Below are 27,337 nucleotides of genomic sequence, written 5' to 3'. Positions count from 1 at the left end.
AGTCGCTTTGGGACATTACCTACAGCGCAGTTGAGGACTGCTGATTGAACTGCTACCTCGTTGATGGCAAAGCATTTCCAACGACTCAAACCTACCCTGGTTATCACCCAAATGGCTTGAAAGATATTTCCACAGTCACTCTCGATCTCATTACTAGTCCAGTCTTGACCATGGCCAATTTCTGGATGGCACGTAAGTCCATCCTTGAGAGCAGTATAACGACGGGCCGTGGCCATCAAAGTGTTGCTCAGAGTTTGCTTTCTGGAGACAGACTATACTGACACTTACCCCCGTCATCGCATGTTGAATCTCTTGTAATGACCCTCGCAAAACGCACGCGCTCATTTCATGCCTTCATCAACCTCTTTCTTTGTCCAGCTGTCCAGTCCTAGACTAGACCAAATATAAATGGACAATCAGGACTCAGACTGCACCAAAGCGCCAAGCTCCGACTATTAATTAGGTACTGGGTGCAGGGGTATAGACCTTTATGGCACAGCTTTTACCCTATCCGGACGTCTCTCAGCCTTGCGTCCTCAGCCTTGCATGCAGTCAACCTCCACATACCCAATCACACAATGCAGGGCTTTCTCTAGCGGATGCTACTCAGGGAACGGAAGCCGTCTCTGATCATTTCGAAATCCTATAAATTATCGGCGTTGGCCCAGACTTTTGGTGGTACGGGCTCATGAATACAACATACTGTCACCGGCATCTCTCATACAACCGTCCTGCAATTTTCCATATTACTGACAGGTTTCCCACCGCCGTAATGTCTCACGGCCACAACTTTTGACGGATACGCAGTCCCATCGATATCGAAATCGACCAATGTGTTGAACTTCCTCGTTGTTCAGCAGCTCGCCGACGGGTTCTTAGCGGAATTAGCTGTCCTTCGTATCATGGAGCTAATTTCAGTAAATCAATGATCGGACAAAGAGATGAAATATTGGGACTTGAACATCATGGAAATTCGTTCTATGCCATCCTGACAGCCTGACATCAATACCAAAATGTCAGGCGTCAACAGTTGGAGTGATTGGTTTAGTCAGCGCCACTTCCCCAAGCCATTTTGGGGGCCATGGTCGAAGCCAATGCAGACTCTTGATCATGTGCAACTCCACCCCCTCAAGCAGGCTTTCGACGCCGAACCGCATCCCAGATGCAACCAAAGTTGCCTTTCCGAAAGCCTCGATCTCGCGCCAAAGCTGGGCCGGCCTTTGTTTTTGTGGATGCTGCCGAGGGGCTTGCGGGTGGGTCGCGGGATGAAGAGGCTAGGATTCTAATCAGACGGCAGGCTGCACGGTCAGGTCGCAAACATCAACGGACGCAGAGCGCGAAGCTGAGCCAGTCGAGTACACCAGGAGATGCAGGAGCATTGGTTGTTCCAGGCGAATCTCCCGATGAACCAGAAGACGATGACAGCGTCGATCACTGCATTGCCCCGCAGCCCTCATTCACGGGTTACGAAGCGCTGAGGGCAACTTACAACTTCGACATCACCTATCTCGCGAGCTTTACCGACGTAGACCTAGGGAAAGCAGCTGCTCTTCCTCTACAAAGCCAACCAACTCTTCTCTCCAGCCTCCTGCAGCAACGATCAACATCCTTCCTCAGCTACCTTCCTAGCCGATATGGCTCGAGCCGCTGCCTCGATGATGCTATACACTGCGTTGCTGCAAGAGCCGGGCAGATGTTTGGTTACTCGGCGAGGGCTGCGATGATCTCAAGACTCTACGGCAAAGCTTTAAGGAGCCTACAACATGCGCTCAGTGATCCGAAATTGTGCATGGGTGTGGACGTTTACTGCGCGACGCGGCTGTTGACACTTTATGAGGTAGATTTTATTCTATCTGTTCAAGACGTCGGTTATAACAGGCCTTAGTTCATCAGTCCTCCTGAAGAGAATCACTGGGTCCTTCACAACCGGGGTGGGATTAAGCTGCTGGAGTTGAGAGGACCTGAGAACCACAAAACGAAGTTTGACTGGATGCTTCTCAAAAGTGTTGCACCATCTATCGTGAGTTCTCCTTTCGACTACGTCCGTTGAAGCTTTGCTGGTCGCGGCAGTCCCAATGGAAAACAGGCAGCTTCAGATGCGAACACAGGATCTCTAGACTAATAACCTCTAGCTCTTAGACGAGATGTACAGATTGCGAAGCGTGGGCATCTTCGAAGCACCGGCATGGCAAGATCTCTTTGCATATGCATCCGAAAGCGAAATGGACCGCGACGCAAGTCTCTGGTGGGAGTTCTTCAGGCTGACCTGCCACGTTACAGGTGTGGTATCTAGTATGCGAGACACATTTACTACGTCAACAGACCCATCCGAGTATTGTGACAGGACTACAAGCATCCTCGAGAGAGCAAGGTGGGTACGTCAAATGCTTCACGACGGCCACGTCCGCTACCAAACTCGAGAACCGTATCCGTCCTCTCTTTTCGATCTCCCTTCCACCCCCGAATCACCGGACAGAATCAGACTCCGCGGTTTTTACTTTCATCCGCGCATGCAAATCTGCCGCGTCATTACAACTCTGTCGCCAGACGAGATGGAGCGCGCATCTGCGGAGGTCGAGGCACAAACCCTAGCTGCGCAGGCGCTGCTGATCCAACAGGCGACTGTTAAGCTGGACCCAGCTATGTCGTGGTACTTTGAGCAAAAGAACCCGTTCGCGCATTCTATCATACGCACAAGGGAGGAATGGGTCTCGCAGAGCGAGTTGCCATGGGAGGAGCTGCGTGATGGCCTGGCGCAGCGGTGGTTGAAGTGGCATTATTCTTGGAGGGGGTCGCATCTTTCGGAGTCCTTAGAGGAGAAGTCTAGTTAACGCTTTAGGAAACGATCTAATGATTTAATGTAGATTATGAACGTGGCCAGCAAGCGAAATAGGCTTTACTATAGGGCGCTGCTTCATACACAAGTCTTCTTTTGCGCCGTCAGGATTAAGTGCCAAACCTATCCTTGGAAACCGAGAATGTTGGCTAGATATTGCCTAAGACTAGTCGCACGAAGTAGAAGTGCGTATCTTCGAGTCGCCTATTACTTACGGATATCTTTTTGAAATGACCTGTCATGCTAATGCAATAATAAAACGCCCCCAAAGCTAGCAATGCAAAAGAAAGAATCTTGCCGTTTACTTCAAACCTCCTCCCTCCCCTTCTCACTACCACTTTCATTTCCAATCCCAATCCCCCTCTCAACAGAACGCCTCTCCGGCGTCAAAACCTGACTCGTCGTCTCCGACGACTCCGCACTCTTCTCCTTCGCATCAATCTCCCTCCTCCTCCTCTCCTCCTCCAACTCCGCCGCATCCTTCGGCCTCTCCAACCCATGATCCCTAATCAACAAGCAAGCCAAAAAGCAAACCCCAATTAGCGGCACCTGCAAAATAAACACCGCCCTGCTCGCAGCCGTATACGCATCCACGATTCCTCCCCACACAGCCTCGGGCACCGACGACTGCGACGGCAACGAGTACGTCGAGTCAGATAGATTCTCGTACCCAGCTGGCAGATGCGAGCGGAGCGTTGCTTGCAATACAGCGCCGGAAATTGCAAGACCACACGCACCGCCCATGCAGCGGAAGAAGTTCCGGTCTGAGATTACGACGGCGCGCTGGCGCTTTGTGCAGTGTGCTTGGAAGGCGACGAGGGTTGGTTGGAAGGTGCAGCCTACGCCGGTGCCGGTTATGGCGACGATTACTGCGATTGCGGCGGGGTGGGTTGTTGTGTTGAAGAGGAGGGTTAGGCCGGCGCCGCTGGGGTGGGATTGTCAGTTTATACGGTTACTGTGCGTGTCGTGTTGGGGGTGCTTACAGTGTCCACATGCCGAAGCCGAACCAGATGACTTCGCCGTATCGTTTTTGCCGTGAGATATATTGGCCTGAGAGGACGGATGAGATGGATTGGCAGGCGACCATTGGGCATGTTAGGGCTGCTGAGACGATGGGCGACCAGCCGCGGGCGTTTTGATAGTAGAGGGGGAGGTAGTAGAGGTATGCTTGGTATACTGCTCCTAGCAGGAAGCTTTGCAGGAAGAGGGCGACGATGACTTTGTTCTTGAAGAACTCCACTGCTGAATGTTAGTATCACTGCTGACATATTAGGGCTTGGGATAGACGTACTCGGCAACATCGGCAACACCGCGATCTTCCATTCGATGAAAAAGAAGGTGATCAACGACAATCCCCCAATGACAAGCATGCTGATGACCATGGGCGAATCCCATACGAAGTACGAGCCACCCCCGGAGATCGGGATTAACAAGAAGATAATGCCAATTGAGGATGCAATGATGCCGAAGTAGTCGATCTTCTTCAGATTCGTCCGGAAACTGTCCTTGGCCGCGGTGTCAGGGATGAGGAAGTATCCCACGACAATTGAGCATGCGGCAAGCGGTGCAAGCATCCAGAAGAACCCACGCCATGTCGCCCGGAGGATAAACGCGGCCGCGATGAAGGGGCCAACAACATTGGCAATTCCCAGCGAGGCTCCCAGAATCCCCTGGTACTTCCCCCTCTGCTCGAGGGTCACAACATCCGACACGATGATCATAGCCAGGGAGCTAATACCACCTCCTGCAACACCAGCCAGACCACGGAACACATAAAACATGGCTGCATTTTGAGATAATCCGCAGAGCAGGTCCGCAATGCACAGCAAGGCTAATGCACACAGGTACACGATCTTCCGCCCAAAGATATCTGATAACCGCCCGTACAGCACACTAAACATGGTGTTGGCGATCAGAGATGATGTGCCCGCCCAGGAGATCGTGTCTTTCCCGTTCAGATCCTCCGCGATTGTCGGCAATGTCACGGTGATACCATTTTGGTCGACGAACGAGATGAACAGCGAGATCGCGAGACCGGCAAAGACGACGAGGAGCCGGCCTCGTGGGAGTATATTCGTTTGATCATGCAGGGCTTTCTCTGCTGCTTGTTGCCGATTACCTGCCATGCCCAATATACCTTGTCCTGAACCTATACCCTAACTGACAATGACCCAGCGATACAGAAACAAAATTCATCGAATTGAATTGAATATACTTCAGCACATTCAGATCAATTTAACACGGCATGAACATTGACCTTGTTTTGCGCACTGACTATCAAACGTATGCGTAAGCGACTTGCGACAACATCACCAACAACATTTTTCATGACATGGCTGTGGAAATTTTTCCTGCTTTTATCTATAACAAGCACTTTACGGAGAAAAAAGTACTTCGGAAACGGTGCCGACGCAATCCTCCAAAGGGCCCATATTATGGACCCTGTTATTGGCGGCAGCGCACTTAGCTATGGCCGCTGTCGAGCATGACTGGATGACGTGGACGGAATGGATCTCTTGCTGAACGATCAAAATCTGCAGTCATTGTGGCGATCCGTAGTGCTGTGGAGCTGGCATGTCGGACCTCCGATGGCTTCGGAGGTGCTCCGGTGCTCCGATGGGGCTTTGATAATGGAAGATAAATGTGCTTTATAATCGATAAGATGGAGTGCTACGATGCATCATGTGCTCGACATTTGTTATCATTTATGAGGCCCGCTCGATTTTAAGCCATTTTCCACATAGAGACGCAGGTTGGCGGATCAAACGACATATGCGAAATGTTGGATAGACCGGAGAGCTGGCCTGTTCAAGCAGTGGTCAAAATACTGCCAGATCTCTGCTTATATATACATACAAAGAAGATTCATTACATTTTCACCAATTTCTTTCTTCAATTCTATATCAACTCTTGCTCTGTATCTGTCCCTATTAGGGCTATGGCTGGCCGTGGTCATGTGACAACAGCCTCGGCAGATGCGGAGGGGCGGTTAACGGCGGCACCATTTCCGGGGAAATGGATCTGAGGAGATCATCAACGGAGCTTCTTCAACGTCTCTCTTCATCTTTCTAACAATCAAGATACCCTGGACTCTTATCGCCAGTCCATCTCTAATTTCCCTACATTCTATTCAAACATGGCCATTCAGACACCCTCTGGGCTCACTGCCCGCCTCCTCAAGCGCTCAGCCTTCCCCGCGTCTCACCAGTGGCGGAGGCAATTTAGCGCTGCTCGCCCGGCATTCAAGGAGATTCAGGATGCGTACATTATCAGTGCGGCTCGAACGCCGACTGCGAAGGTATTCCAGGTTTACTTGTCTACAATTCTTTGTTCTAACAATAGTAGTTCAACGGCTCCTTCGTCTCCGTAACCGCTCCCCAGCTCGGCGCCGTCGCTATCAAGTCCGCTATCGAAAAGTCCAGCATCCCCCTCGAGAAAATCACAGATGTCTACATGGGCAATGTGCTGCAAGGATCAGTCGGGCAGGCACCGGCTCGCCAAGCCTCGATTTTTGCCGGACTGTCGCCAAATGTCGAGTCCGTGACGGTGAACAAGGTCTGCGCGTCTGGCCTCAAGGCTGTCGTATTCGCGGCCCAGAACATCCAGCTCGGTCTTGCCGAGGCCCAAATTGCGGGTGGAATGGAAAGCATGTCTCGCGTGCCCTACTACCTCCCACGTTCCAGCCAGCTGCCTCCGTTCGGAGAGATCAAGCTGGAAGACGGACTTATCAAGGACGGTCTGTGGGATGTATACAACCAGTTTCACATGGGTATCTGCGCGGAGACTACCGCTAAGAAGCATGAGATTTCGCGGGAGGCGCAGGATGAGTATGCCATTGCGTCATACGAGCGGGCACAAAAGGCATGGAAGGAGAACAAGTTTGCGGAGGAGATTGCACCCGTGACTGTGAAGAGCAAGAAGGGCGATACCGTTGTTGAGCGTGACGAGGGCTACGAGAACCTGCGGGCCGATAAGCTGAGGACTCTCAAGCCTGCGTTCCTGAGGGACGGCACTGGTACTGTTACGGCTGGAAATGCTTCGACTATGAACGATGGCGCATCGGCTGTGGTTCTGGCGAACCGTGACCTCGCCCGCGAGTTTGGTGCTGGAAAGCGCGCCCTCGCTCGCATTGTCTCCTCTGCCGATGCTGCTGTCGACCCGGTTGACTTCCCTGTCGCTCCCGCCAAGGCTGTTCCCATTGCTCTCGAGCGGGCAGGTATCACCAAGGACCAGGTTGCTGTGTGGGAGTTCAACGAGGCGTTTGCTGCCGTCATTGAGGCCAACAAGAAGGTTAGACTCAACCTCATCAAACTTATTGAATGCTTGCTAACAATTTCAGATCCTCGGCCTGGAAGGGGCTCGCGTCAACGAGCTCGGAGGTGCCATTTCTCTCGGTCATGCTCTCGGTAGCTCAGGCTCTCGTATCCTGACGACACTTCTACACCAGCTGCAGCCCGGCGAGTATGGTGTTGCTGCTATCTGCAATGGTGGCGGCGCTGCGACCGCTGTTGTCGTGCAGAAATTGGACCGTGTCGATTAATTGATGAGTATCTAAGCGTTAGCACCTATTAGCATGGGTGTATTGTATATATTTATGAAGCATTATTGAATAATCGCATACCCTTGTCCTTCTCGTTGTATAGAGCGGGGATCCCCGCATCCATGCTAAGCGTTTATCCGGACCCGCGTCGGCTTCAAAGTCGGCAGTCGTTGCCACAACCATTCCCGTTCCCCGATGACTTCAAGAAGACCATGGAGGGGCATACCCTTCAACAACTTCAGTTCATCCTTCTCTACAGTTGACCTTACCAACAAACCTGCAAGATGGCGACCCCCGGCCTCCTGTACGTGACGATGCAGCCTCGTCCCTCCCTCCCGGCTGCCCAGTTCCACGACTGGTACAACTCCGAACACGGTCCTCTGCGTCTTCGTCTCCCGTTCGTCACAAATGGCTTCCGCTACCGAGCTGTGGACGGCGCCGAGCCCGAATGGGTGGCCCTCTACGACATCACGGACATGGACGAGCTCACGCGCGAGACGTACCTGTCCCTCCGCGGGGACACCATCAAGACCCCGCGCGAAAAGGCGACCATGGCCCAGATCGATGTGGGCCGGAAACTCTACGACCTCCTGCAGGACGAGAAAGCGTCCGATTTCGAACCGCTCGAAGATCAAGCCGATACCACTGCCGCCGGCCACATCCTCATCTCAAACACCTCGACCCTCCCCGCCGACAAGGAAGACGATCTGAAGGCTTGGTACAAGGAGGAGCACATCCCCATGCTCTCGCGCGTGCCGGGCTGGCGCCGCAGCCGGCTCTTCGTCACGGCATCAATTGACCCCAAGGCCTCTCGGGAATTCGTTGCCCTGCACGAATTCACACCCCAGAATGGCCTCGGCGGACCCGAGCACAAGGCCTCCATGGAGACACCCTGGCGCGCCCGCGTTTCCGAGTACCTGACCTCCAAAACCCGCCGCGTCTACAATTGGGCATACACATTCGGCCCGGCACCTCGCGAGCTCTCGTCCCTTGCATCGCCCGACACCATCGGCCCTTGGTCCTCAAACGACGGCCGCACCCGCACCCTCCCCGACCAAGCCAACCCCGCCGTCGAATCCTACATCACGACCCCCGACGGCGTCGAGATCCCGTACCGCCTTGAAGGCTCAACGGACCCTCACGCTCCCGTCATTGTCCTCAGCAACTCCATTCTAGTCGACTACACGATCTGGGACTCCTTCGTGAAGACCTTCCTGACCGACGAGCGCAACAAACAATTCCGCATCCTCCGCTACAACACGCGCGGCCGGTCCGCAGCCGCCGGCGAAACACCCATCAACATCGACGTCCTGGCCGGCGACATCATCGCGCTCCTCGACGCCCTGCGCATCCCGCAAGCCATCCTGATCGGCGTGTCGCTCGGCGGCGTCACAGTCCTCAACACCTCGCTCCTCTACCCCAACCGCGTAAAGACCTTCATCTCCTGCGATACGAACAGCTCCGCCCCCGAGACGAACAGGAAAGCGTGGAACGACCGCGCGGCCATCGCGGAGTCCGAGGGCGCCACGCACCCCGAGACCAAGGAGCCCGTTATCGGCGAGGAGTTGTCTGAGGTTACGGTGCGCCGGTGGTTCACGGAGAAGTCGTACGAGACGCAGCCGGATGTTCCGGCTAAGGTGAAGGAGGTTGTGCGTGCTAATAGCCTTGTTGGGTTTAAGAAGGCGATGCAGGCGCTTTGCGCGTATGATGTGCGCGAGAGGATGCAGAAGGCTACTGTTAAGGGACTATTTGTCGCGGGTGATAGTGATGGTGTTCTGCCGAAGACTATGAAGCAGATGGCGGAGGACCTGAAGGTTGAGGGCGGTGCTGAGTTGAAGCTCGTCCCTGGGGCTGGGCATCTGCCCATGGTTGAGCAGCCAGAGGCGTTCAAGGGGATTGTTAATGACTTCTTGCATCAGTAGATGTATTATGCCGTGATGTACATAGATAGACTTTACTAGAGTCTCATGATTTGATTGTCATTTAAGATGTTGTTCCTTGACCAACTTTTGTAACAAAACTACTCCAAAGCCTTAGCAGCCATAGCATACGCCCCCTCCCGCGTCTTATGCCCACCAATAAACCCACTAGCATGAACAAACACAGCGCCCTCCGGAATCCCCGCATTCTCACCCGCAAGAACCCCATCCAGATCCGCATCGCGCACACCACGCCACTTCTCAGGCAACGGCTTGCGCGAGACAAAGCTCCCTTCGTTCACAGAGACAGCCTGCACACGCCACTTGGACCCCTCGGTCGCGCTCTCGGGGTACAGCACATAGCTGACCTCGGCGTCCTCCGCCCCCGCCGCCTTGGCCTCCTTCTCAAAGTTGTACAGGTGCTCCTTCCAGGGGACACCGCCCTGCGGCAGAACCATGATCTTCCCGCTGGGGTGGACGGCCTTGCGCTCGGTATAGGCAGCCTGGACCGTCTCGCGCGCCGGAAGCCACGAGTTCACAGCGGCGCGGAGCTTGCGGGAAAACACAGATCCAACAAACTGGCTCGCCTGGCTGAAAAGCCCGTCCTCATCGAGATTCGCGCTCTCGTCTTCGGGCGTGGGGTAATTCATATCGTTGACAATCGACGCAATCGTCACACCGCCATCCTTGAAGCGCTTCTCGATTCCGGCTTCCGAAATTTTCTCTGGATCATACGCGCCAATCCCGTTATCGTTTGCGTCGATCGCCTCGATGAAGTCTGCGTACAGCTTGTTGAAGATCAGGGAGACGTTGCTGTGCTCGATCGGGAGCGAGGCCTGGTTCGCTATGATGTTCTGTCCGAAGTGGAGGTAGACTAGGCCTGCGGAGGAGAGCTTCGTCTTGTAGCCCGGGAATGTGCTGTTGAAGGTGCGCTGATGGTGGTCGTAGCGGTTTGTGGACGCGTCGTATTCGCCGCCGACGTCGACCACTGTGTGGCAGGTTTGCAGGAGGGCGGGGTCGCGGGTGCGGATTAGGGGAGATTGAGAGTAGGTTGGGAGGAGGCGGAGGAGGTACACGGCTAGGGCTTCGTCGGCGTGGAAGTGGCCGCTGGAGATTTGTTTGTGTTAGTTGGGGTGGTGGTGATGGGTGGTATGGGGGTAGACGTACTTGTGAGTCCCGATGGATGGGGAGTCGATGCGGGGCTTCTTGGAGACGGATTCGGAGGCCATTTTGAAGAATTGGCGGAACATGCAAGAGGGTTGTTTTCTGGGTGATGCTAAAGTTGGGATTGGAGTGCCTGGATTCCAGAACTTCTCGTGGAGTTTTTTGACGGTGTGGGGTGTTTGGCTTGTTTGCGGGAGAGGGACAGATCGATTTGCAAGCGGCGACTGCTGATTGGATGATGAACAACTATATCTCGAAGCTTGGAGTTGAGCAGCATTTTACTAGGATTTTCCATAAGAAACAGATTATTAACTGTGTTTTTGAGCCTTTATCTGGACTCTTAATACTCGATCATGTGTGGGCTGTGATACAGCGACCTCGGTCGCGAGCGCATGGCGCACGAAATACCTCGGATTCTAATCAGAATTTTGACTGAGGGCACCAGAGGGGGCGTTTGGCATGAACAAATCATTGCATCATCATTAAAGTCATAGCTTGGAATATGGACAAAAGTCTCTTAGCTGCTTGCAATCAAAAGTCACCCTTCAACCGCTCAGCAGGTGGAAGAATACCCTCCTTCTCAAGCGTCTCGAAGACCTCCACCAATTCATCCCAAGTATCCGCATACCCAGTCCACCCCAGCTTCCTAGCTTTACTCATAGTCCCCACACAGCTCCAATCCCTTCCCAGAGCAAAAGTCAAGAAGTCCCAGGTCGCCTTCTCCCAAGCCTTCTGGTCAAGGCCATACTTGTCCCGTACTTGAGCCCAGGTCTTATTGACATCATCCCGCGCAGCCCACTTCTCCGGGTTAATTTGGCAGAAGAGTGTCGGAGATTCTTCCTTTGAGGGGTCGGAGGAGACACCCAGGTCTGTGGTACGGGTGGTTAGAGGGTGCTTGTTGGGCATGCGCGTGGTAGATGGCTCGAAATCCTGGTAGCCTTTCGTATCTGCGGTCCCGCCGTTAGGGAACATAGGGTTGGGAATTTTGCAGCCAAAACGTTTAGCGAGGCGTGGCCAGAGATCCTGCCAGGACTCTGTGTCGCCGTTGATGACGTTGAAGATGTTGTTTCCTGCGCTCTTTGCTGTTGCAGCCCAGCGACAGAACTTGGCGTGCAGGTTTGCGGATGTCCATGTGTTGAATGCGAAGTAGGCTGCCTTACATCCGGGGAATGGGAGCTCGGAGCCTGGAAAAGCCTTCGAGACCGTACAATACAGGCCCAGAGCGGTGGCTTCATTCATGAAGTTTCCACGGGCGAATCCCAAAACGTCTTGCGGGAGGGTGACAACCCAGTCCCATCGGTTCTTGCTGCGGGTTGCAGCCTTAGCGAGAATTTGCTGTTGGGTGAGATAGAAGTTTGGAGGCCAGGTTTCGCCGCCAACTTCACCCTCGAGAACGGGGTCATCTTCGAGGAATGGCTGCTTAGCATTGCCGAGGTGCACGCTGTACTGCTTAAAGCCACAAGTCAAGATGAACCGTTTGAGGTTGTTGATGGCGCCTGTCTTTTCTAGAGCCTCGATGAAATTCGAGATCATGGCTCCGTTCATGCGGCATAGTTCCTGGGGGTCGTCGTGCGCCATGTAGGCGCAGAAATAGACATGTTCAGCAGAGATCCCTGACAGGGTTTTTGCCATATCGTTTGCGGAGCCCTGGAGGTCAATTGCTGCATGTTGAAGCTTAGGATCCTTGTAGCCAGGGTCGCTCCTGGAAAGCGCATAAACTTTCTTATACGAGGAGTCCTTCTGGAGGTGATGCACAATAGCACTGCCAGTGATGCCTAAAAAGTAAGCCGGGCACGAGGCAGACAAATGCGGGAACAATCACCTGTGGCGCCTGTAACAATCGCGGAAGCCATGTTTGGTATTCCAATTCAAGTCTGTCTGGATATTGGATGTTGACATGGAGCAGCGATGGGGGTGATATATAATAGGGTCCACGGGAGACGTCTGGATAACGTCATGACAGCTCTCCTCATCTAGGTCCAGAACCTTCGGATCGTGGAACGGTCCACAAGGCCATAAACAAAGAAATCAGAGTTGGAACAGTATCAGCAAGGATCGGTCAGGTTTGGAGGTTGGACGCAGTACACACATACCCATGTCCTTCGGCCCATAGATCGGTGGCCGACGCCGATGCCGATTGGAGTCCAACCAATTCCATGCTCTAGCTCTTGCATCGGCTGGCCGACCCCGCTCTCTTAGTGTATTTCCTCAGGGTCTGGGGCACTGGGAGAGAGAGAGCTGCAGTGCAAGGTCGATGCTAAGGGAGGACCGTGAGGCAGTGAGGAGAGAGCTGATGTGGGGAAGTTGCAACTGTTAAACACCAGTTATCTGAGTGACCACAATCACCTTCCCCCTCCGCTTGAAACTCTCATCCTGACATGTGAGCACACTGACTCCGTGCATAGACCCAGCATCTACGCCTTCTCCCACTCGGCCAAATCATGCCACGTAGGTAGCATCAAGCAGCACCCGCTCCCGCAAGGTCCAGATTCACGTTGGGAATCGACGGAGCCTGGACAGCGACTCGAGGGAAATACTATCAGATCCTTGCACAGAGCTTCACTTTGGATGTGTGCAGAGGCTCATAATCCATGGAAAATTTCATCGTTTTGGGAGAAAGTCGGAACAGCTACCTCAATGCCGGCTGCGCCGAGGAAAGCGTATAGAGATTATTGTCCCGAGGACTTGCTTGATATACTCGAGTCGCGGGTTGGGGATCTCATTTGAACCAACACAAGTACTATTACTTGGCCCGCCATCTACAATTCACCTCTGTATGCACTCGTACCGGCAACATCCCCCGTCTCGTGTCCGTCCGCATGGCTGGTCCCTTCTATCCTAGGGTCCCACCAAGGCTCTATATCCACGAGACTCGGTAGCCCAATCTCCACATCATCTACCTCACCAGTCGGGTTAGGGTTCGGATTTGCCCCGCTCATTCGGAAGGCCGATGCAGCGGCGGTCGTCGTGTCGGTGATATTGTCAGGGAGGATACCCAGATCTGAGTCCCGGATCCAGGTGTCGATGTCGTTTGGTTGGGCGTGGGATTGGTTTTGATTTCGGCCGTCCACATTCACGGGCTTGGGGTCGAGAGAAGGGAGGAATGTACTAGTTGCGCTTGGGGCTTGGCCTGTTCCTGCTCCGGCTCCTGCTGTTTGATGTTGATGTGCATGCGTATGCGGCGGCGACGAGGCCAGTGAAAAGAGCGACGAGGTATGAGCGTGCGCCTGCGGCTGCGTGGATATACTCGTCCGACTCTTCTTCCGCGTCGACTCGCCATGCATCGTCGATCCTTTATTACCTCCAGCATCCATCTTCGAACCCACCGGCAACCGCTGACTACTCTGCGCCCTCTTCAAAGCACCAGACCTCCTCATCCGCGCCTGCCACCGTCTCTGCAAACTAACCAAGAAGTCCCTAGTCCGCTTCGCATTCTCAAAGCTCTGCCCCAGCTCATCCAGCGCCCTGAAGCAGAGATTCAAGTACGCCGTCATCTCACTCCTATTCCCCTCGAGAGTTTCAAGACCTGTCCGGCTCGCTAGTGGCGTCGTTGAGATAGTCACGTATAGCAGTATCAGTGCGGCGCTGAAGATCATCGATACGACTTGGTTGTTCATGCGTCGGAATGTGTAGTGTTTTTCGTAGATGCGGAGGAGTCGCGCGATGGCGATGGACGACTCGATGCACATTTTGCGTGCGTGGTGGTAGCCTGCTCCTTGTCGTGGAGCGCGGGGTTGGATGTAGGACTTTGAGACCCAGGGACGGTGCGTGAAGATCACGATTTGGTGGTATTGTAGGCTGTATCATGTTAGTCCATGTCGCTGAAGGATGTTGAACAGAGTTGAATGACATACTGGAGCATCAAGAGGTGAGGGAGTCGCGGCGTTGTGTCGTCTGCGAGGTCGATGTCGAGGATCGAGGGCAGGTTCGCTTTCCACGCGAAGAGGTCATCAGTGATTCTGCTGGAGTAGCGCTGGAGTTCGTGGCGTGGAATATCAGAGCACCCGTATCTACAGTATATGTTAGTTGTTTTCTGTTGTCGTTCCAGAGTGTTGTTGTATAGACATACAGAACATGGCCGAGGGGCGAGATAATCTCCCACAGCACGGCGAATTGCCTGCTTATCAGTTCATTGGGATTCTTCAACGCGCCACTAAATGCCTCTTGGTTTGCGTTTGCTGGAAGGCCATAGGGCCGCCATGTCCCTTCTTTGCCGACAGTCAGATCAGACGCAGGTTTTGGAACCGTGATATCGCCCGCATTCATCCTGAACGGGCGTCCGAGGTAGAAGCCCCAGAAACTAGATACCACTGTCAGAGCCCGTATCCACAAGCAATGCCGGGAAAAGAAAGAGTAACGTACTGATCCGCCACATAGCTCCCCCAAAACGCAATCCTTCGCACATCCGCCTCAAACGCACTCATATCACCTCTCTCAACATAAGGCGTCATATCAAGGTGCAGACCCAGATCAAATGCCAGACGCATGCTCATCCCACTATACAGCCACCCGCGGGCATCGCGATTCGACGCGCCCTCGTGGCAGCTCAGTATGACGAGAGCCTGCACGGTCGCGACGCAGGGACTATCGAGCTCGATTTCGAGGAGTGCCTTTGCGCGATCGGAGAAGAATTCACTGAGAGATTTGGGGAACGTTATGAATGTGGAGTGGTAGCGGGCTTCGAAAGCAGAGCCGATGGAGCACCTGCATCACGTCAGTTGGTAGGTTGAATGTTGGTAGGGCGTATTCGGGGCATACATGGCGTTCGTAAGGACTTCAGAGTAGAAAGGTGTGTCGTCAAACTCCTCGCGCCATTTCTGGCGTGCGGTGTAGTACATTTCCTTGTCCACGACGTAGGTGCTGGTGTTCTGCCACGTGAAGTATAGCTCTAGCAAATGGTCTTCGAGAGCATGGTCGACCGGTTGTCCGACGCGTAGGTGGTTGAGAATATCCTGGCCGTCGTGGCGCACGGTTCGTGCATCGGGACGTTGACGCTGCTGTGTTGCAGAGACATCGACGAGATTGAGATTTGAGGTTGCGCCGAAGAAACGCAGATGGCCGTCGCCTGCGATCTTTAGGGTCCCAATTCGGTGAGAGATTTGCTCGATTACGTCCTTCTCGGCCTCATCCTCTTCACCGCTGTCACTATCGTTGTCTTCATACTTGGTATTGAGGGCCTGTGCCTGCTCGAGGAGAACGCCGGGTTGCTGCGCTATGTCTTGCGATAGCTGAAGACTGTCTGGACTGCAGCTGGTCCCGTTCTCCGGGGATGCTTGATAACCACCATTAAGGTTTGCGTAGAGAGAGTCTAGACTTTCTGCGGTCGGGAGAGCGAACTCCCAGTTTGTAGATGGGAAGTGGAAGCCAAACGGGCTGAAAGAGTCCTGGCTGTTTGCTCCGGAGCTGGTGGAATGCGAGGTGGGGAGATTATTCTGTGATGGCAGGCCTGCAGAGTCAGAATTCGCACTTGTCGCTGTATTCCCGTTGTATAGAGGGATCGGGAGCGGACTCTGAGGTGGTTGTGATGGAGGCGATGACTGCGTATGTGCATTTAGCCCTTCAGACGACGGTGAGTCCTTCCTCTTTTGTACACCACGGGGAATCTGTAGGGTATCAAGAACGCGGTTAATGCCAGCTTCGTCCTCGGGCTTCATAGATGGAGGCTCGAGGCCATGATCGTAGATGAATTGAATAAGCTGGTCGATCCGGGCAGAGAACAGCTCTGTCGCTGCGCGCAAGGAGACCCTGGTAGAGGTCAGCCCTGACACGTTTTATCGGCATCTCGATAATTCGGTGAGATCATGCGATCGAGCTCTCTCAAGCAGATGCCGTGCGTTGTATGAGCTCCTCAGCAAGAATAGAAAGAGTTGACATACTTCCGTTTATCGTCTCCATGCTGGTACTTGCACTGTCTCTTCTTCCTCTCGCAATTCTTGCAATGCGGGGAAGCGCCGTCGCACTGGAACTCATGATATCAGATATAATTCTCCTAATTATCATGACCAAAAAGCGTACCCTAATCTTACTCTCCCGGCAGGGCACACAAGCAGTCGTGACGTGCTTCCTAGGGGGCCGTTTCGACTTTTCCGACGCGGACATCGCGAAAATCAACTGAACCGAAGTCCTCCCGACAATTCCAAATAAGCAAAGCAAAAGGCGATTCAAGAATCACTCAGCCAAAGTCAACAGAGCACTGATCGAACGCAAGCATGTCCGGGGTCGTAGTCATGGATAACGACAGGTTTACAACTCCACGTTGGAGAATGTTGTAAACGGTGCAAGGCCGAGGCGGGGGAGGTCCGGGGAAGAAATTATATAAAGAAACACTCGGAATGGACGCTACAAAAGCAAAAGCGAAAGATCGGTCCGACCGGGGGAATCTTGCCCTGCTCGATAAGCTCCACACTCTCGCCCAATTAGCGGGGATGCAACCCCTCCCCCACGTCTTGAACTGGGCAATAAACCCCGCTGCTGCGTCACCTGACGCTGTCATGCTGGACAATGGCTTTGCATCATACTTCACTGGGCAGTTTCTAGGGATTCTAGACCCTTGTCAAGGTTGTGGATTGGAATGCCGGATTCTGAAGTATATCTGCGTTGGCGATGGGTACACCGGCTGTTTACTAGGATGCATGTAGAAATCTGGAGGGAGTACAGTACTTGTGATAATCCATCTCAATTTAGAAAGTTTAAGAGCAAGAGATAATGCTCATATGATACACAGTCAGACTCAGAGCTTGATCGTCTGGTCCAGCTCAACATGTTCAACATGGGGATGTTCCTCGACAAACGACATCGAAGTGACCTGTTCCGGCATTTTGACTCTGCAAAACATGGCTGCATCAGTATGCTTTCGTCAACAGGTTCAAGAGATCGGAGCACATACGCGAATCCCCTAATCAATTTGTACTCGTGGGTGATGGTGCCTCCTTTGGACACGGCGTTGTCCTTGACACTGGAAAGGTGTCAGCGTAATGACCTCTAATATTCTTTACCGGGGCTGCAATGCATACGCCTTGATGTCCTCTTCTGTCGCGGTGGGCTTGCACTTAATCTAAATATCATGGACTATTAGCGTCCGAGTTTGTCATAAAAGTAGGTTGTCATTGTACCATGTAGGTCGGCATGATGCTTGTGATGGATGGTATTTGTATGCTGATGGATAAGGTAAAGTGGATGGGGTTATGCAAAAAAGTTGGATCTCTGGGGCAACGACGCTGCTTAAATATCACAGACTTTCCCGAAAAAATGGTCTTGTTGAGAGTCAGATGAGGGTGCACTTGTCGGGTACAAGTATGCGGGTGCCTAGTACGTCATTCTGCATGCCCCAGATAGCGTTTCTTTAGCCTGATCGGAGGATGATCCCGCACCAGCCTTGGGCAGGAATGAACTCTGATGGGTCTATAGATGGCTTTTAACTATGTCATTGTCTTCTTGTTTGTTTATTGAAAGGGAAGCCAATGCCCGCTCTACAGTCGTAAAACCGCGTTGATTGGCTACAGCCAGATATTGTATATATTTATGTATTTATGTAATGACATACAGCCCTCACCAGTTGCTGGTGCGCTTCAGTGCCTCGTTCTGAATGACCTCAATCCAGTATCCATCAGGGTCAAGGACAAAGGCAACGTTCTTCATTCGGCCATCCGTCAGACGCTTCTTCCAGTTGACGTTTAGGGACTCGAATCGCTCGCAGGCGGCGTTCAGGTCGTCCACAGAGACACCTATTCTTGTTAGTACGAATCGAGAGATAATGGAAAGGTGGAAACATACAGATATGGCCAAAGCCCTGCGGCTCATCGTTGCCGTTGTGGTAGACCTTACCCTCCTGCTTCTCAGTGCCGTAGTTCCACGTCAACTCAAGCAGGCCCTCCCACTCAGCAACCGGGTTCCTGGCCCCCTCAGCCGCCTGCGGGTTCGACGCGGGGTAGCCAAGGAAGTAAAGGTTAAAGCCCGAGTCCTTGTTCTCAATCGTCCTGACAAGCTTCATACCCATAACCTCCTGGTAGTACTTAAGACTCGCCTCGGCGTCCTTAACACGCAGCATAGTGTGGTTCAGACGGTACGATGCGGGATCCGTAGTCGTGCTGATAGCCTCATCCTGGCGCTTGATGATCTCAACCCAGTATCCATCGGGGTCCTTGACGAAAGCAATGTGCTTCATGCGGCCCTCTGTGAGCTTCTTCTGGAAAGCATATCCGGCATCTTCGAGGCGCTGGCAGGCGGCCTCGATGTTGTCGACAGAGATGGCGATGTGGCCGTAGCCGCGGTGCGGCTCGGTGTTACCGTTTGTGATGCTGTAGTTGGGGTCGTTCTCGGTGCCGTGGTTGTGGGTGAGTTCGAGGACGGCGTTGCGGTCGGTCCAGTGGCGGTCGCCCTGGAGGGAGTGCGGGCCGTTGTAGGCGAGGAAGTAGAGGGAGAACTTGTTATCGGGGAAATCGAGCTGTTGGATTTGGTTTAAACCGAGGAATTTGTAGAACTCAACTGCGTAGCGATTATTGGTTAGCTTGCCCTAGCCAGCTATTGAAGTTGACCCTCGGTTTGAGCTTACCCGATTTCTTCGGGTCTTTGACCCGAATCATGGTATCTGGAAGACGGAGCCATTGTCAGTTGAGCCAGATATAGTAGCAGGTGATACCAAGGCGTCACTAACGGTTGAGCTTGTAGGTAGAGGTGTCGGTCGCCATTGTCGCGAAAGATCTACTAGCTGTGCCATTTGTCAGCTGCAAACGGTTTCGAGCGGGGGTTATGACGCATGAAGGATGGCTGACGGACCTGGTAGGATGGAATATCTGGGGTTGAAGACCCTGAGGAAGACAGGAGAGAAGAGAGATCCCTTTCCCAACATGGAGGGGTAGGTTGGGGTTTTAGTGAGAGGTTGCAGACCAGTTGGAGAAAAGCCGTGGTGGAAGAAAAGGTGGGGTGCACAAGCTATGACGCTATTCCGCCCATAGCAATCAGCTCCGACCAGGGCTCGAGACGAGGTGCATTATTAATGATTTGGAGATCATCGACAACTATTTAAAGACGCTGCTAAAATCAGTCGATGCCGTTTTTTACAGCTATCTTATCTGTCGAGCCTCCAGCCCTAAGAGTCTTCGCATTCGGATTCCAGAACGGCTTCTCTCCAAAAACCGCCGTCCGCTTCCCCTCTCTTTCTTCCGTATTGTATCCGCCGGGAATCGCACGGTGTGCGACAATACGGTTATCCCAGAATGCGACACTGTCAGCTTCCCAATGCCATCGGACGCTCAGATCATCGGCTGTATGGAGGTGGTCGCGGAGAAAGTTGAGAATGTACAGTGCTTCGCTGCCTTTGAGCTCTCTGATGTTGATCACAAAGGCTGGGTTGTAGAAGAGAGACTGCGCGCCAGTAACTGGATGGGTTCGGACCTAGGGCTGTCAATATATGGCCATCCGTCAGGCTCAGAAGCATACAAGAGGATGCTCTCTTCGTACTGGGGGTCTAAACGTCGTGCCTCCTCTGTTGATGGTGTTGATATAGGCGTGCTGCGAGCATTAGCCAGAATTCTTCGCCTGTCTGACCGCGCGCCATGCCTCAGAGCTATGAACCCCATGAAGTCCCTGCAGAGTGCTTTGGAAGGTCGGGCTCAGTTTATCGAACAGCGCGGTTTGGCTGGTAAAAATTGTATCACCACCTGAGGCGATAAGCTTCTGCAATCTCTAACGGCCGAACGAGAATACCATATTCCGGTGTCTTCGCCATTCTAAGCATGGTATAAGATGGTGGGTTCACCTCATACGAATGATCAGAGTGGAACTCCGCAAAGACACTGCTAGAGTGCTCGAAGGAGCGGGTATCACTGGGAGAATCAACCTATGAGAAGACTCCAAGTATCCAAGGTCTTACCCTCCACGTCCCAGAATGGTTACATGACGGGGATTGACTTGATCTGGATCTCGATCTTGCTAAGGTACCAAGTCAGTCACTGCCGGAGCAACGATGAGAAGAACATACAATTCCGTAATGTCGCGTAAACTCATACTGTCCTTCGAGGGTGAGGTCCTGGTTTCGAAAGAAGACAACACCCCTCTACCACTCTTGGTCTCAGTTGATTTCTGCCAAATGGGGACGATCGTACTTCAGCAACCAACAATGCCAGCTCATCCTTCTGCCTCTCATCAAGTTCACTGAGTTGGATCCCATGCAACTCGGTCCCGGTGTAAGGCGTCAAGTGCTTCGCTTTCGAGGCAGCTGATAACAGCGATTTCTTCGCAGGATCAGCAAAGAATGCACGATCTTTAGGGGGCTGAATCTCCCCCACGGGAGAATCAATATGTTTGTAGGAGAGGACCTTCTCCGTGAGGCCTGTATGAGCACCAAACATCTTGCTGCTTGTTGAGTATGATCTGTGTCCTCTGGATATGCCTTCGGTAGTTGCATAATTTATGTCGACTTTACCATGGCTATTGAAGTGACTGAGTTTTCCCTCCTTTCCCCGCCTCCTTTGTACGAAAGATCACGACTGTTACTCAAAGATGGCGTTATCTGGGAACCATTGAAGGCGTGTCAGCAACCTCAATTATGCTTTTGAGGTTCGGGCCATGCAGCTTCTGCTCGACAGTGCGATTGGTGTACGGTAGGCTTGGTGTAGGGTATATAAAGGCAAGAGAGTCCATCGCTCCTTCCCCATCAGAATCCACATGGACGATCTCTCAACCAGCTGTAATGATGGATGGAATCAAACATCAAACCACTTATCCCGATTCTCTCGCTAAACCTATTCAAAATGCCCGATAACTTTAATCGTCAGATCCAGATCCCTTGCCAAATCCCCCTCATGATCGTCTACGCCTTTATCTACGGTTTGTTTGCCATGCTGAGGGACATCCTATCGCTCATGACAGGGATTGGATTCGTCATATTCGAGCAATGAACGCCCATTCGACGCATGCGAACGGCGGACCCTTGACTTATCTATCTCAAATTCCTTCTTTTTGTCCCACTTTACACTCACTTTCTATATCACCTCACTTCACTATGTCGTTCGTTCCTAAAAATCCAGGAGTCACCGAGTCGGGCGCGGGGGATAACCATGCGCCGACAGCAGAGGTTGAGACTGGCTTGCAGAAGGAGTTGGCGACAATAGACGAAGTGTTGGCCCGGAAGATGGCTCTGGTCAATGGCGCAATCGACGAGATTGGAATGACGCCGTTTCAGTGGAAACTATTCTTTTTGAATGGCTTTGGGTATGCGGTAGACTCGGTATATCTCGCATTCCGAAAGACCAAACAGTTGAATATTGACATTCTATGTAGCTGCTTGTCGTCTGCCAGTCTATTTCTCAGCCCGCCGTGACCCAGGAGTTCGGTAACCCAAGCAAGCAAATCGCCGGAGTAGCCCTTGCATCGCAGATCGGTCTTTTAGTCGGCGCTGCAGTCTGGGGTTTCTCAGCCGATGTCATTGGCCGGAAGCTGGCGTTCAACTCAAGTCTGTTCATTTGTGCGACGTTCGTGCTCATCGCTGCTGGAATGCCGAACTACATCTCTTTCTGTGCCATGTTTGTCAAACCCGCACCATTATTGATGATCACCGGCTAATAGTTTAGGGTTGCAATCTACTCAGCCGGAGCAGGAGGTAACTACGTCTTGGATGCAACAAACTTCCTTGAGTTTCTCCCAGTATCTCATGCCTGGCTCGTTACTTTCTTGGCCGTTTGGTGGGCCGTTGGATATACGATCACCGGCCTTTTGGCTTGGGCATTTATGAGCAACTACAGCTGTGATCCTGACGCCACTGTCGCCGAGTGCAGCCGCTCGGACAATATGGGCTGGCGGTACCTCCATATTACTTGCGGTGGTCTTGTTCTTGTTGCAAGTATTCTGCGTCTCGTTTTGATCCGCATGGCAGAAACGCCGAAATGGCTAGTGAGCCAGAATCGAGACCAGGAATTACTCGAAATCCTATCGAATATATCCAAGAGATACAATCGGCCATTCAATCTTACTCTGGAGGCTTTAACCTCCCAAGGCCGCGTTCAGGGCACAGAGAATTCGGTTTTTTCAGCACTTCGCCTGGCAAGCCATTTCACCGGCCTGTTTAGTACCAAAAGACTGACATACTCGACTATAATGATCATTATCAATTGGCTGCTTATTGGAACTGTGTCACCACTATACACCATATTTCTTCCTTACTATCTCCAATCGCGCGGTGCAGATACTGGTGACAACTCCAACTACACTACCTGGAGGAACTATGCCATTAACCAGGTCGCGGGCCTCGTCGGGCCTGTGATTGCGGCTGTTCTCGTCGAGCATCGGCTACTTGGGCGCCGAGGAACCCTAGCTATTGGCGCAGCCATCACCACGGCACTGCAGTTTGGATATACTCAGATCAAAACGCCAGCACAGAACGTCGGCGTCTCGGCCGCCATTACGGCAGCGTCAAACATCTATTACGGGACCATATATGCTTATACGCCGGAGATCCTGCCTAGTGCTCATCGAGCAACAGGCTATGGACTCTGTGTTGTTCTCAATAGAGTTGGCGGGATTGTGGGTGTGCTGGTTGGAAGTTATGCAAATGTACGCACGACCGTGCCGTTGTTTATATGTGCTGGATTGTATGCCGCCTTGATTGTCACGAGTCTATTGTTACCTTTTGAAAGCAGGGGGAAACGGACTGTTTAGTTAGAGGTAGTCATTTAACTGGTCACTTTTAAGATGTCGTGCTGTACAGTTGTTCAGAAACACCAGTACAGAAAGCAGTACAGAGTTCGACCTCCAATGACTTGCGGCAGGTTTCGTCGCCTGGCATTCCTTTCATAATGATCCTCGTATAACGGTGGCAGCTATGATGTAGCCGAGGCCCCTAGTTCGCTATGCAATCTTGACCATAAAGTGGTTCATACGAGAGGTTACGACAAGTCTACTCCTGATTGTAGACACTCCAGGCACAGTACTTTGTTGACTTGAAAGGAAGGTCCTATTTGAGCTCTGCAAGCGCGCGAACGTGATGAATCGCAAGAAGAAGGCACATAAACGAGTAAGAAAAGCTTCAGCCGAACTAGCAAATCATTGTTGAGCGTAGCCCTATCCTACTTTAGGAGTGGCTTGTTTTTCTTGATGTTCGCTGCATGTGTCTATAGCCAGCTGTTGTGTTGAGCTTCGTGACGGCTCTGAGCAGTTGGGCCGCTCATGAGCCAGCAGGACTGACCCGTCAGTATCAATGAGTCACGCATGATGGCATCACGCACCAGACTGCTCCTGTCTGAAAGCTGTATGCTCGGGTCAGCTAGTCACTGCGCTGATCACTCGCTCCGTAAGCAGTTGATGCGGATTTGGGAGCTAGGGCAAATCTACATCTGGCAACGACAATGACATTGGCATTGACGCCGCTTGACAGGCAGTGCGCCCTTGCTGTATGTAGGAGGCACAGCATATGATTCTAGGCCCTAGGGCTAGTGGCCAACTTAGCCTGTAGATACATCACTAAGTGCGTCGTATGTGACTGAGTCACTTCGTAACGATGTCGTCTCTCCTTGAGCTCACGTGCGCCCAGATCGGCCGAAAAGGGAAATGGAGGTGGGGTGATAACAAGCGTTCGGCTTGCAGCCTTGCAGGATCGGGGTCCATAGGTACCCCTCGCACGCTTTCCCAGATCGAGAAACTTATAAGAGAGAGAGATTCGTTGAGCTTTTTAGACAATACTCGCTTCTGCGCCGCCGGTCGGTCTGGACTCTGTAGACTACTGTTTCTGTGAGTCAGGGGGGACGGGATACGAAAACCGTTATCACCACTGCCGCCTGCAAGGAGCACAGCGCATTGTCAAATTCCAGCTTCAGCTGGATGCAAGCTAAGGGTTCTCCCGAGTCCTGTCGGGTGACGTCCCGCATAGTCCCATCACGAATCCTTGAACGGCCTTGCATGGTGCAGATGGCGATGCTCAACGGATTGCAGGATGACTGCAGACTTGAGACCGCTAATGCCTGGGATTTGCCGGACTGACAACTGATCGAGGACTCTGATCGAGCAGCGCGATTTTCTGGAAGAGCTGTCAGCGAAATAACATCGCCCTCGCATTCCGGGCCCCGGATCCTTCAGCAAGCCAAGTAAGTCTCTTAGGCGCCAAGATCCATGGTCCATGGTCCATCGTGCATGCCGAAATCTGACTTCTCCGCGCGCGGGGACAAGCTATCCCAGGCTGGAAAAGGACTGGCGTGACAGTCCTGGGCCTGGCCGTTGACGGGAGACGGGAGACGGGAGACGGCAGGGGGGCCGGCGAGTTGAGATGTCCGAATCGCGAGTAACGAGTCAATAAAGCAAGGCAGGAGAAAAAGAAAACATAGCGCCTGGCGACTGAGAAAAATGTCTCACGGGGATCGTCTCCGCATCTGACATCCGACCTGCAACAGTTTCTTCGCCTTGTCGGTCGCGAGTGGTAGTAGGCCTCATTGGACGAAGAATGTTCCGGGCAAGACAACAGTCATCGGGCTTCGCTCAGTGAGTAATACGACGCTTAGCTCGGCTGTTGCAAAAAATGTTTTCAACTTGGCCGAGGGTCCCAAGCACAGAAAACAGATCGTGGTATGGCAACTGAGGCGATCATATGATGACTTGTTGGATGTTCATGCATAGAGAGGAGCAGGGTCGAAGGTTGCTGGAGATACGATTGGGCTGAGGGAGTGGAAGACCTGGGGAGGAGTAAAAGCGGCACTACTCTAGGCCCAGGAAGACTAGCGGATTCCAGACAGCTCCAGGAGCCGACGAGCCAGTCTGACTCCAAACAGCTTCAGCCTTCCAGTAACAATCTTAGACAGCTCAACGCACATACGTACACTTTTCTGACCCGACATTGCCATCGCTGCAGCCGCCTGCAATAACTCCGTCTGTATTGCTGCGCAGGTCTGGTTCTGACAGGTTGCAAGGTTCGTGGATCTTTCTCTGCTCTTCCATTCCACCCTCATGCCTGACTGCACATCACTTTGGCCCTTTTAACTTTCGCATTGGCTGTCTAACTCTGGCGCGTCTTTTCTTTTTCTGCTCCTGGCGCCCGGATCTGCCCCTTTCTTTCCTTTCATTCGGTGCCTCCAGGCATGATGCTGCGACAATTGTATGTGGCCTTCGGCTTCCTAGCTTCGCCCCCCACTCGGGCTCTCCCCACGTTCTTTAAACAACTCACTTTGACTCTGCCTTTCACCCCAGTCAGCCTCGACTGGCAGTTCTGACTGGGAGATCATGAGCCCCGTTCTGCATGGTGTCTCCTGCTCGTTCTCGGCTGGGAGGAGAGAAAAAGGCCATGTTTCCCCTTCTTGTGTACCCTTCAGGCCACTGTCCACTGTTGACTCCCATCAACTCTCTGAGGCTCTATTCCTGCCTATCTTCAATGTCAAGCTTTATATTATCCTAGTGATTCCCTTGTACCATCTTCTTTTGCACTTTTGCTACAATACTTTACGACAATATGGCTGAGTTCAAGCATCCAGTTCATACTGGTTTCTCTAAACCTGGGGCCTTCGCCAACTCCCACCCTCGTCCCTTTTGGGCGCGCAGTCAGGTCAAATACGCTCAGGACCTTCTCGACTACTCGCCAGATCCCATAGAGTACGAGCACGACGACGAAGACTACTGGGACAATCACTTTTTCTTCCCAGAAGACTGCTCTTGGTCCCCATCCAAAGATTGGGCTTTGGACGACGACGACAACTCTGAAGAAGACATCGCAGTCGGCGAGTGCTACGACCACGACAACACCATGATACCCGGGCTACCCGACATCAAGATGCTGGACGCGGAGGCCCTCTCCGATCTCCTAGAGGACAACCTCTCGCCACCAGAGATCACTTCCATCTTGTACGTCCCCTTGCATGTATCCTTCAAATTAGCTACTGACAGCACATGCAGCGTATTCGCCACAAACGGCGCCATCTTCGCCTACGCCTCCTCCCTCCCATCCCGCCAGCTACGTAATCTGAGCGCGACCTACGGCGCCGCGTATACATGCTACGCCAAAAACGCCTCCAGCGGCAATCTCACCGGCGTCAACCCCGCCAGTCATCCATCGTCATATGTCACAGCCCAATCCGTCTCCCTGGGCGACGTCGGCTCGATCGTCTTCGAGCTCGACGATCTCGTTGCCGTCGTAACCAGAATCGCAGACAAGGTCCTCCTTGCCGCCGTCGGACCCTCAAAGATCGCCGACGTCGCTCCGGATAGTCACATCCCCGAAACGTCCGCTTCTAAACCCGAGTCCCCGCGATCCGCAGCCTCATCACATACCGAGCCCGCGCAAGCACCAGGCACAGCAAACAGCAGCACAACACCGACCGTGGCATCAACGCCCCGGCCCCAATCCGCCGCCAACACCAAGGGCACAACATCTCACAACTCCAACAACTCCACCCCCGTGCCCGACCCAAGCGCTTACATGACCGACGCCCAACTCGCATCACAATACGAGATCGACCGCACCCGGGACCTCGAGCGCCTCGCAAGTCTCAACCTCTCAACCCCACCTCCCATCCTCCTGGCCCTAGAGTCCAAATCCGCAGCACTAGGCCGGTTCCTATCGCAGAAGCTAGAGGATCTAGAGAGCCCGGAGGATTTCTAGACTATTACCGCTGATTTACACCATAGTGCCTGGCTGATTGTGTCTGGTTAGGAGATAGCGCATTAGTGTATACTGTATATCCCTGCTTGATAGCGTATTAGTATCCCCTGCTATACCACTACCCCAAGTAAATACGAGATTTCATCCTTCCACTTACGTCACCTTACGTGAGACTAGACGCTACTCGGGGAACTTAGTATACGGAGTAGACTAATTTCCCCGCATTTCTATCAATCAATCCATCATGTGGACGGGCTATATCTGCATAGTACTGTAAGGGTCTACAGATTGGCTACGAATCAGCG

General features: G+C 52.8%; 11 protein-coding genes across 11 annotated transcripts; 4 read left to right on the top strand and 7 right to left on the bottom strand.

Annotated features, from left to right (window-relative positions):
• Positions 1-1,162: 1,162 nt before the first annotated feature.
• BDW74DRAFT_164949 (uncharacterized protein) lies at positions 1,163-2,831 on the top strand (the record flags this gene model as incomplete). The annotated part of the gene is made up of 3 exons (XM_073726353.1): positions 1,163-1,837; positions 1,886-2,020; positions 2,133-2,831. The coding sequence occupies 3 exons, from the start codon at positions 1,163-1,165 to the stop codon at positions 2,829-2,831; spliced, it is 1,509 nt and encodes a 502-aa protein (XP_073590225.1).
• A 155-nt stretch (positions 2,832-2,986) lies between these two features.
• Positions 2,987-5,130, bottom strand: BDW74DRAFT_8931 (uncharacterized protein). The gene is made up of 3 exons (XM_073734010.1): positions 4,128-5,130; positions 3,820-4,075; positions 2,987-3,761 (listed from the first exon to the last, which is right to left on the bottom strand). Exons 1-3 carry the CDS (start codon positions 4,960-4,962, stop codon positions 3,143-3,145), a joined length of 1,710 nt encoding a protein of 569 aa, XP_073590224.1. The 5' UTR covers positions 4,963-5,130; the 3' UTR covers positions 2,987-3,142.
• An 842-nt stretch (positions 5,131-5,972) lies between these two features.
• BDW74DRAFT_164947 (putative alpha/beta hydrolase) lies at positions 5,973-9,298 on the top strand (the record flags this gene model as incomplete). The annotated part of the gene is made up of 4 exons (XM_073726352.1): positions 5,973-6,134; positions 6,182-7,126; positions 7,176-7,304; positions 7,697-9,298. 4 exons carry the CDS (start codon positions 5,973-5,975, stop codon positions 9,296-9,298), a joined length of 2,838 nt encoding a protein of 945 aa, XP_073590223.1.
• Positions 9,299-9,396: 98 nt separating this feature from the next.
• BDW74DRAFT_164946 (MYG1 family protein) lies at positions 9,397-10,524 on the bottom strand (the record flags this gene model as incomplete). The annotated part of the gene is made up of 2 exons (XM_073726351.1): positions 9,397-10,402; positions 10,463-10,524. 2 exons carry the CDS (start codon positions 10,522-10,524, stop codon positions 9,397-9,399), a joined length of 1,068 nt encoding a protein of 355 aa, XP_073590222.1.
• A 59-nt stretch (positions 10,525-10,583) lies between these two features.
• Positions 10,584-12,871, bottom strand: BDW74DRAFT_143016 (SDR family oxidoreductase). The gene is made up of 2 exons (XM_073722812.1): positions 12,282-12,871; positions 10,584-12,234 (listed from the first exon to the last, which is right to left on the bottom strand). The coding sequence occupies exons 1-2, from the start codon at positions 12,310-12,312 to the stop codon at positions 10,991-10,993; spliced, it is 1,275 nt and encodes a 424-aa protein (XP_073590221.1). The 5' UTR covers positions 12,313-12,871; the 3' UTR covers positions 10,584-10,990.
• Positions 12,872-13,218: 347 nt separating this feature from the next.
• On the bottom strand, positions 13,219-16,558 carry BDW74DRAFT_172955 (transcription factor domain-containing protein; the record flags this gene model as incomplete). Its single annotated transcript, XM_073727705.1, has 8 exons — positions 13,219-14,168; positions 14,239-14,257; positions 14,310-14,469; positions 14,529-14,759; positions 14,822-15,163; positions 15,218-16,204; positions 16,336-16,418; positions 16,475-16,558. The coding sequence occupies 8 exons, from the start codon at positions 16,556-16,558 to the stop codon at positions 13,219-13,221; spliced, it is 2,856 nt and encodes a 951-aa protein (XP_073590220.1).
• A 289-nt stretch (positions 16,559-16,847) lies between these two features.
• On the bottom strand, positions 16,848-17,715 carry BDW74DRAFT_143013 (uncharacterized protein). The gene is made up of 4 exons (XM_073722811.1): positions 17,572-17,715; positions 17,473-17,513; positions 17,346-17,414; positions 16,848-17,283 (listed from the first exon to the last, which is right to left on the bottom strand). The coding sequence occupies exons 1-4, from the start codon at positions 17,584-17,586 to the stop codon at positions 17,190-17,192; spliced, it is 219 nt and encodes a 72-aa protein (XP_073590219.1). The 5' UTR covers positions 17,587-17,715; the 3' UTR covers positions 16,848-17,189.
• A 292-nt stretch (positions 17,716-18,007) lies between these two features.
• On the bottom strand, positions 18,008-19,146 carry BDW74DRAFT_172953 (lactoylglutathione lyase GLO1; the record flags this gene model as incomplete). The annotated part of the gene is made up of 4 exons (XM_073727704.1): positions 18,008-18,183; positions 18,233-18,943; positions 19,011-19,046; positions 19,113-19,146. 4 exons carry the CDS (start codon positions 19,144-19,146, stop codon positions 18,008-18,010), a joined length of 957 nt encoding a protein of 318 aa, XP_073590218.1.
• Positions 19,147-19,498: 352 nt separating this feature from the next.
• Positions 19,499-20,808, bottom strand: BDW74DRAFT_172952 (TauD/TfdA dioxygenase family protein; the record flags this gene model as incomplete). The annotated part of the gene is made up of 7 exons (XM_073727703.1): positions 19,499-19,852; positions 19,898-19,969; positions 20,033-20,118; positions 20,165-20,283; positions 20,331-20,389; positions 20,439-20,513; positions 20,563-20,808. The coding sequence occupies 7 exons, from the start codon at positions 20,806-20,808 to the stop codon at positions 19,499-19,501; spliced, it is 1,011 nt and encodes a 336-aa protein (XP_073590217.1).
• Positions 20,809-21,461: 653 nt separating this feature from the next.
• On the top strand, positions 21,462-23,113 carry BDW74DRAFT_164943 (MFS transporter; the record flags this gene model as incomplete). The annotated part of the gene is made up of 3 exons (XM_073726350.1): positions 21,462-21,686; positions 21,740-21,981; positions 22,030-23,113. 3 exons carry the CDS (start codon positions 21,462-21,464, stop codon positions 23,111-23,113), a joined length of 1,551 nt encoding a protein of 516 aa, XP_073590216.1.
• A 2,525-nt stretch (positions 23,114-25,638) lies between these two features.
• On the top strand, positions 25,639-27,330 carry BDW74DRAFT_8829 (uncharacterized protein). The gene is made up of 2 exons (XM_073733980.1): positions 25,639-26,275; positions 26,327-27,330. Exons 1-2 carry the CDS (start codon positions 25,887-25,889, stop codon positions 27,030-27,032), a joined length of 1,095 nt encoding a protein of 364 aa, XP_073590215.1. The 5' UTR covers positions 25,639-25,886; the 3' UTR covers positions 27,033-27,330.
• Positions 27,331-27,337: the final 7 nt, after the last annotated feature.

Source organism: Aspergillus multicolor (assembly GCF_047715735.1).
Source record: "Aspergillus multicolor strain CBS 133.54 unplaced genomic scaffold BDW74scaffold_1, whole genome shotgun sequence".
Classification (NCBI taxonomy): Eukaryota; Fungi; Ascomycota; class Eurotiomycetes; order Eurotiales; family Aspergillaceae; genus Aspergillus; species Aspergillus multicolor.
Note: the sequence above shows the minus strand (reverse complement) of the source record. Positions and strands in the feature narration are given on the sequence as shown.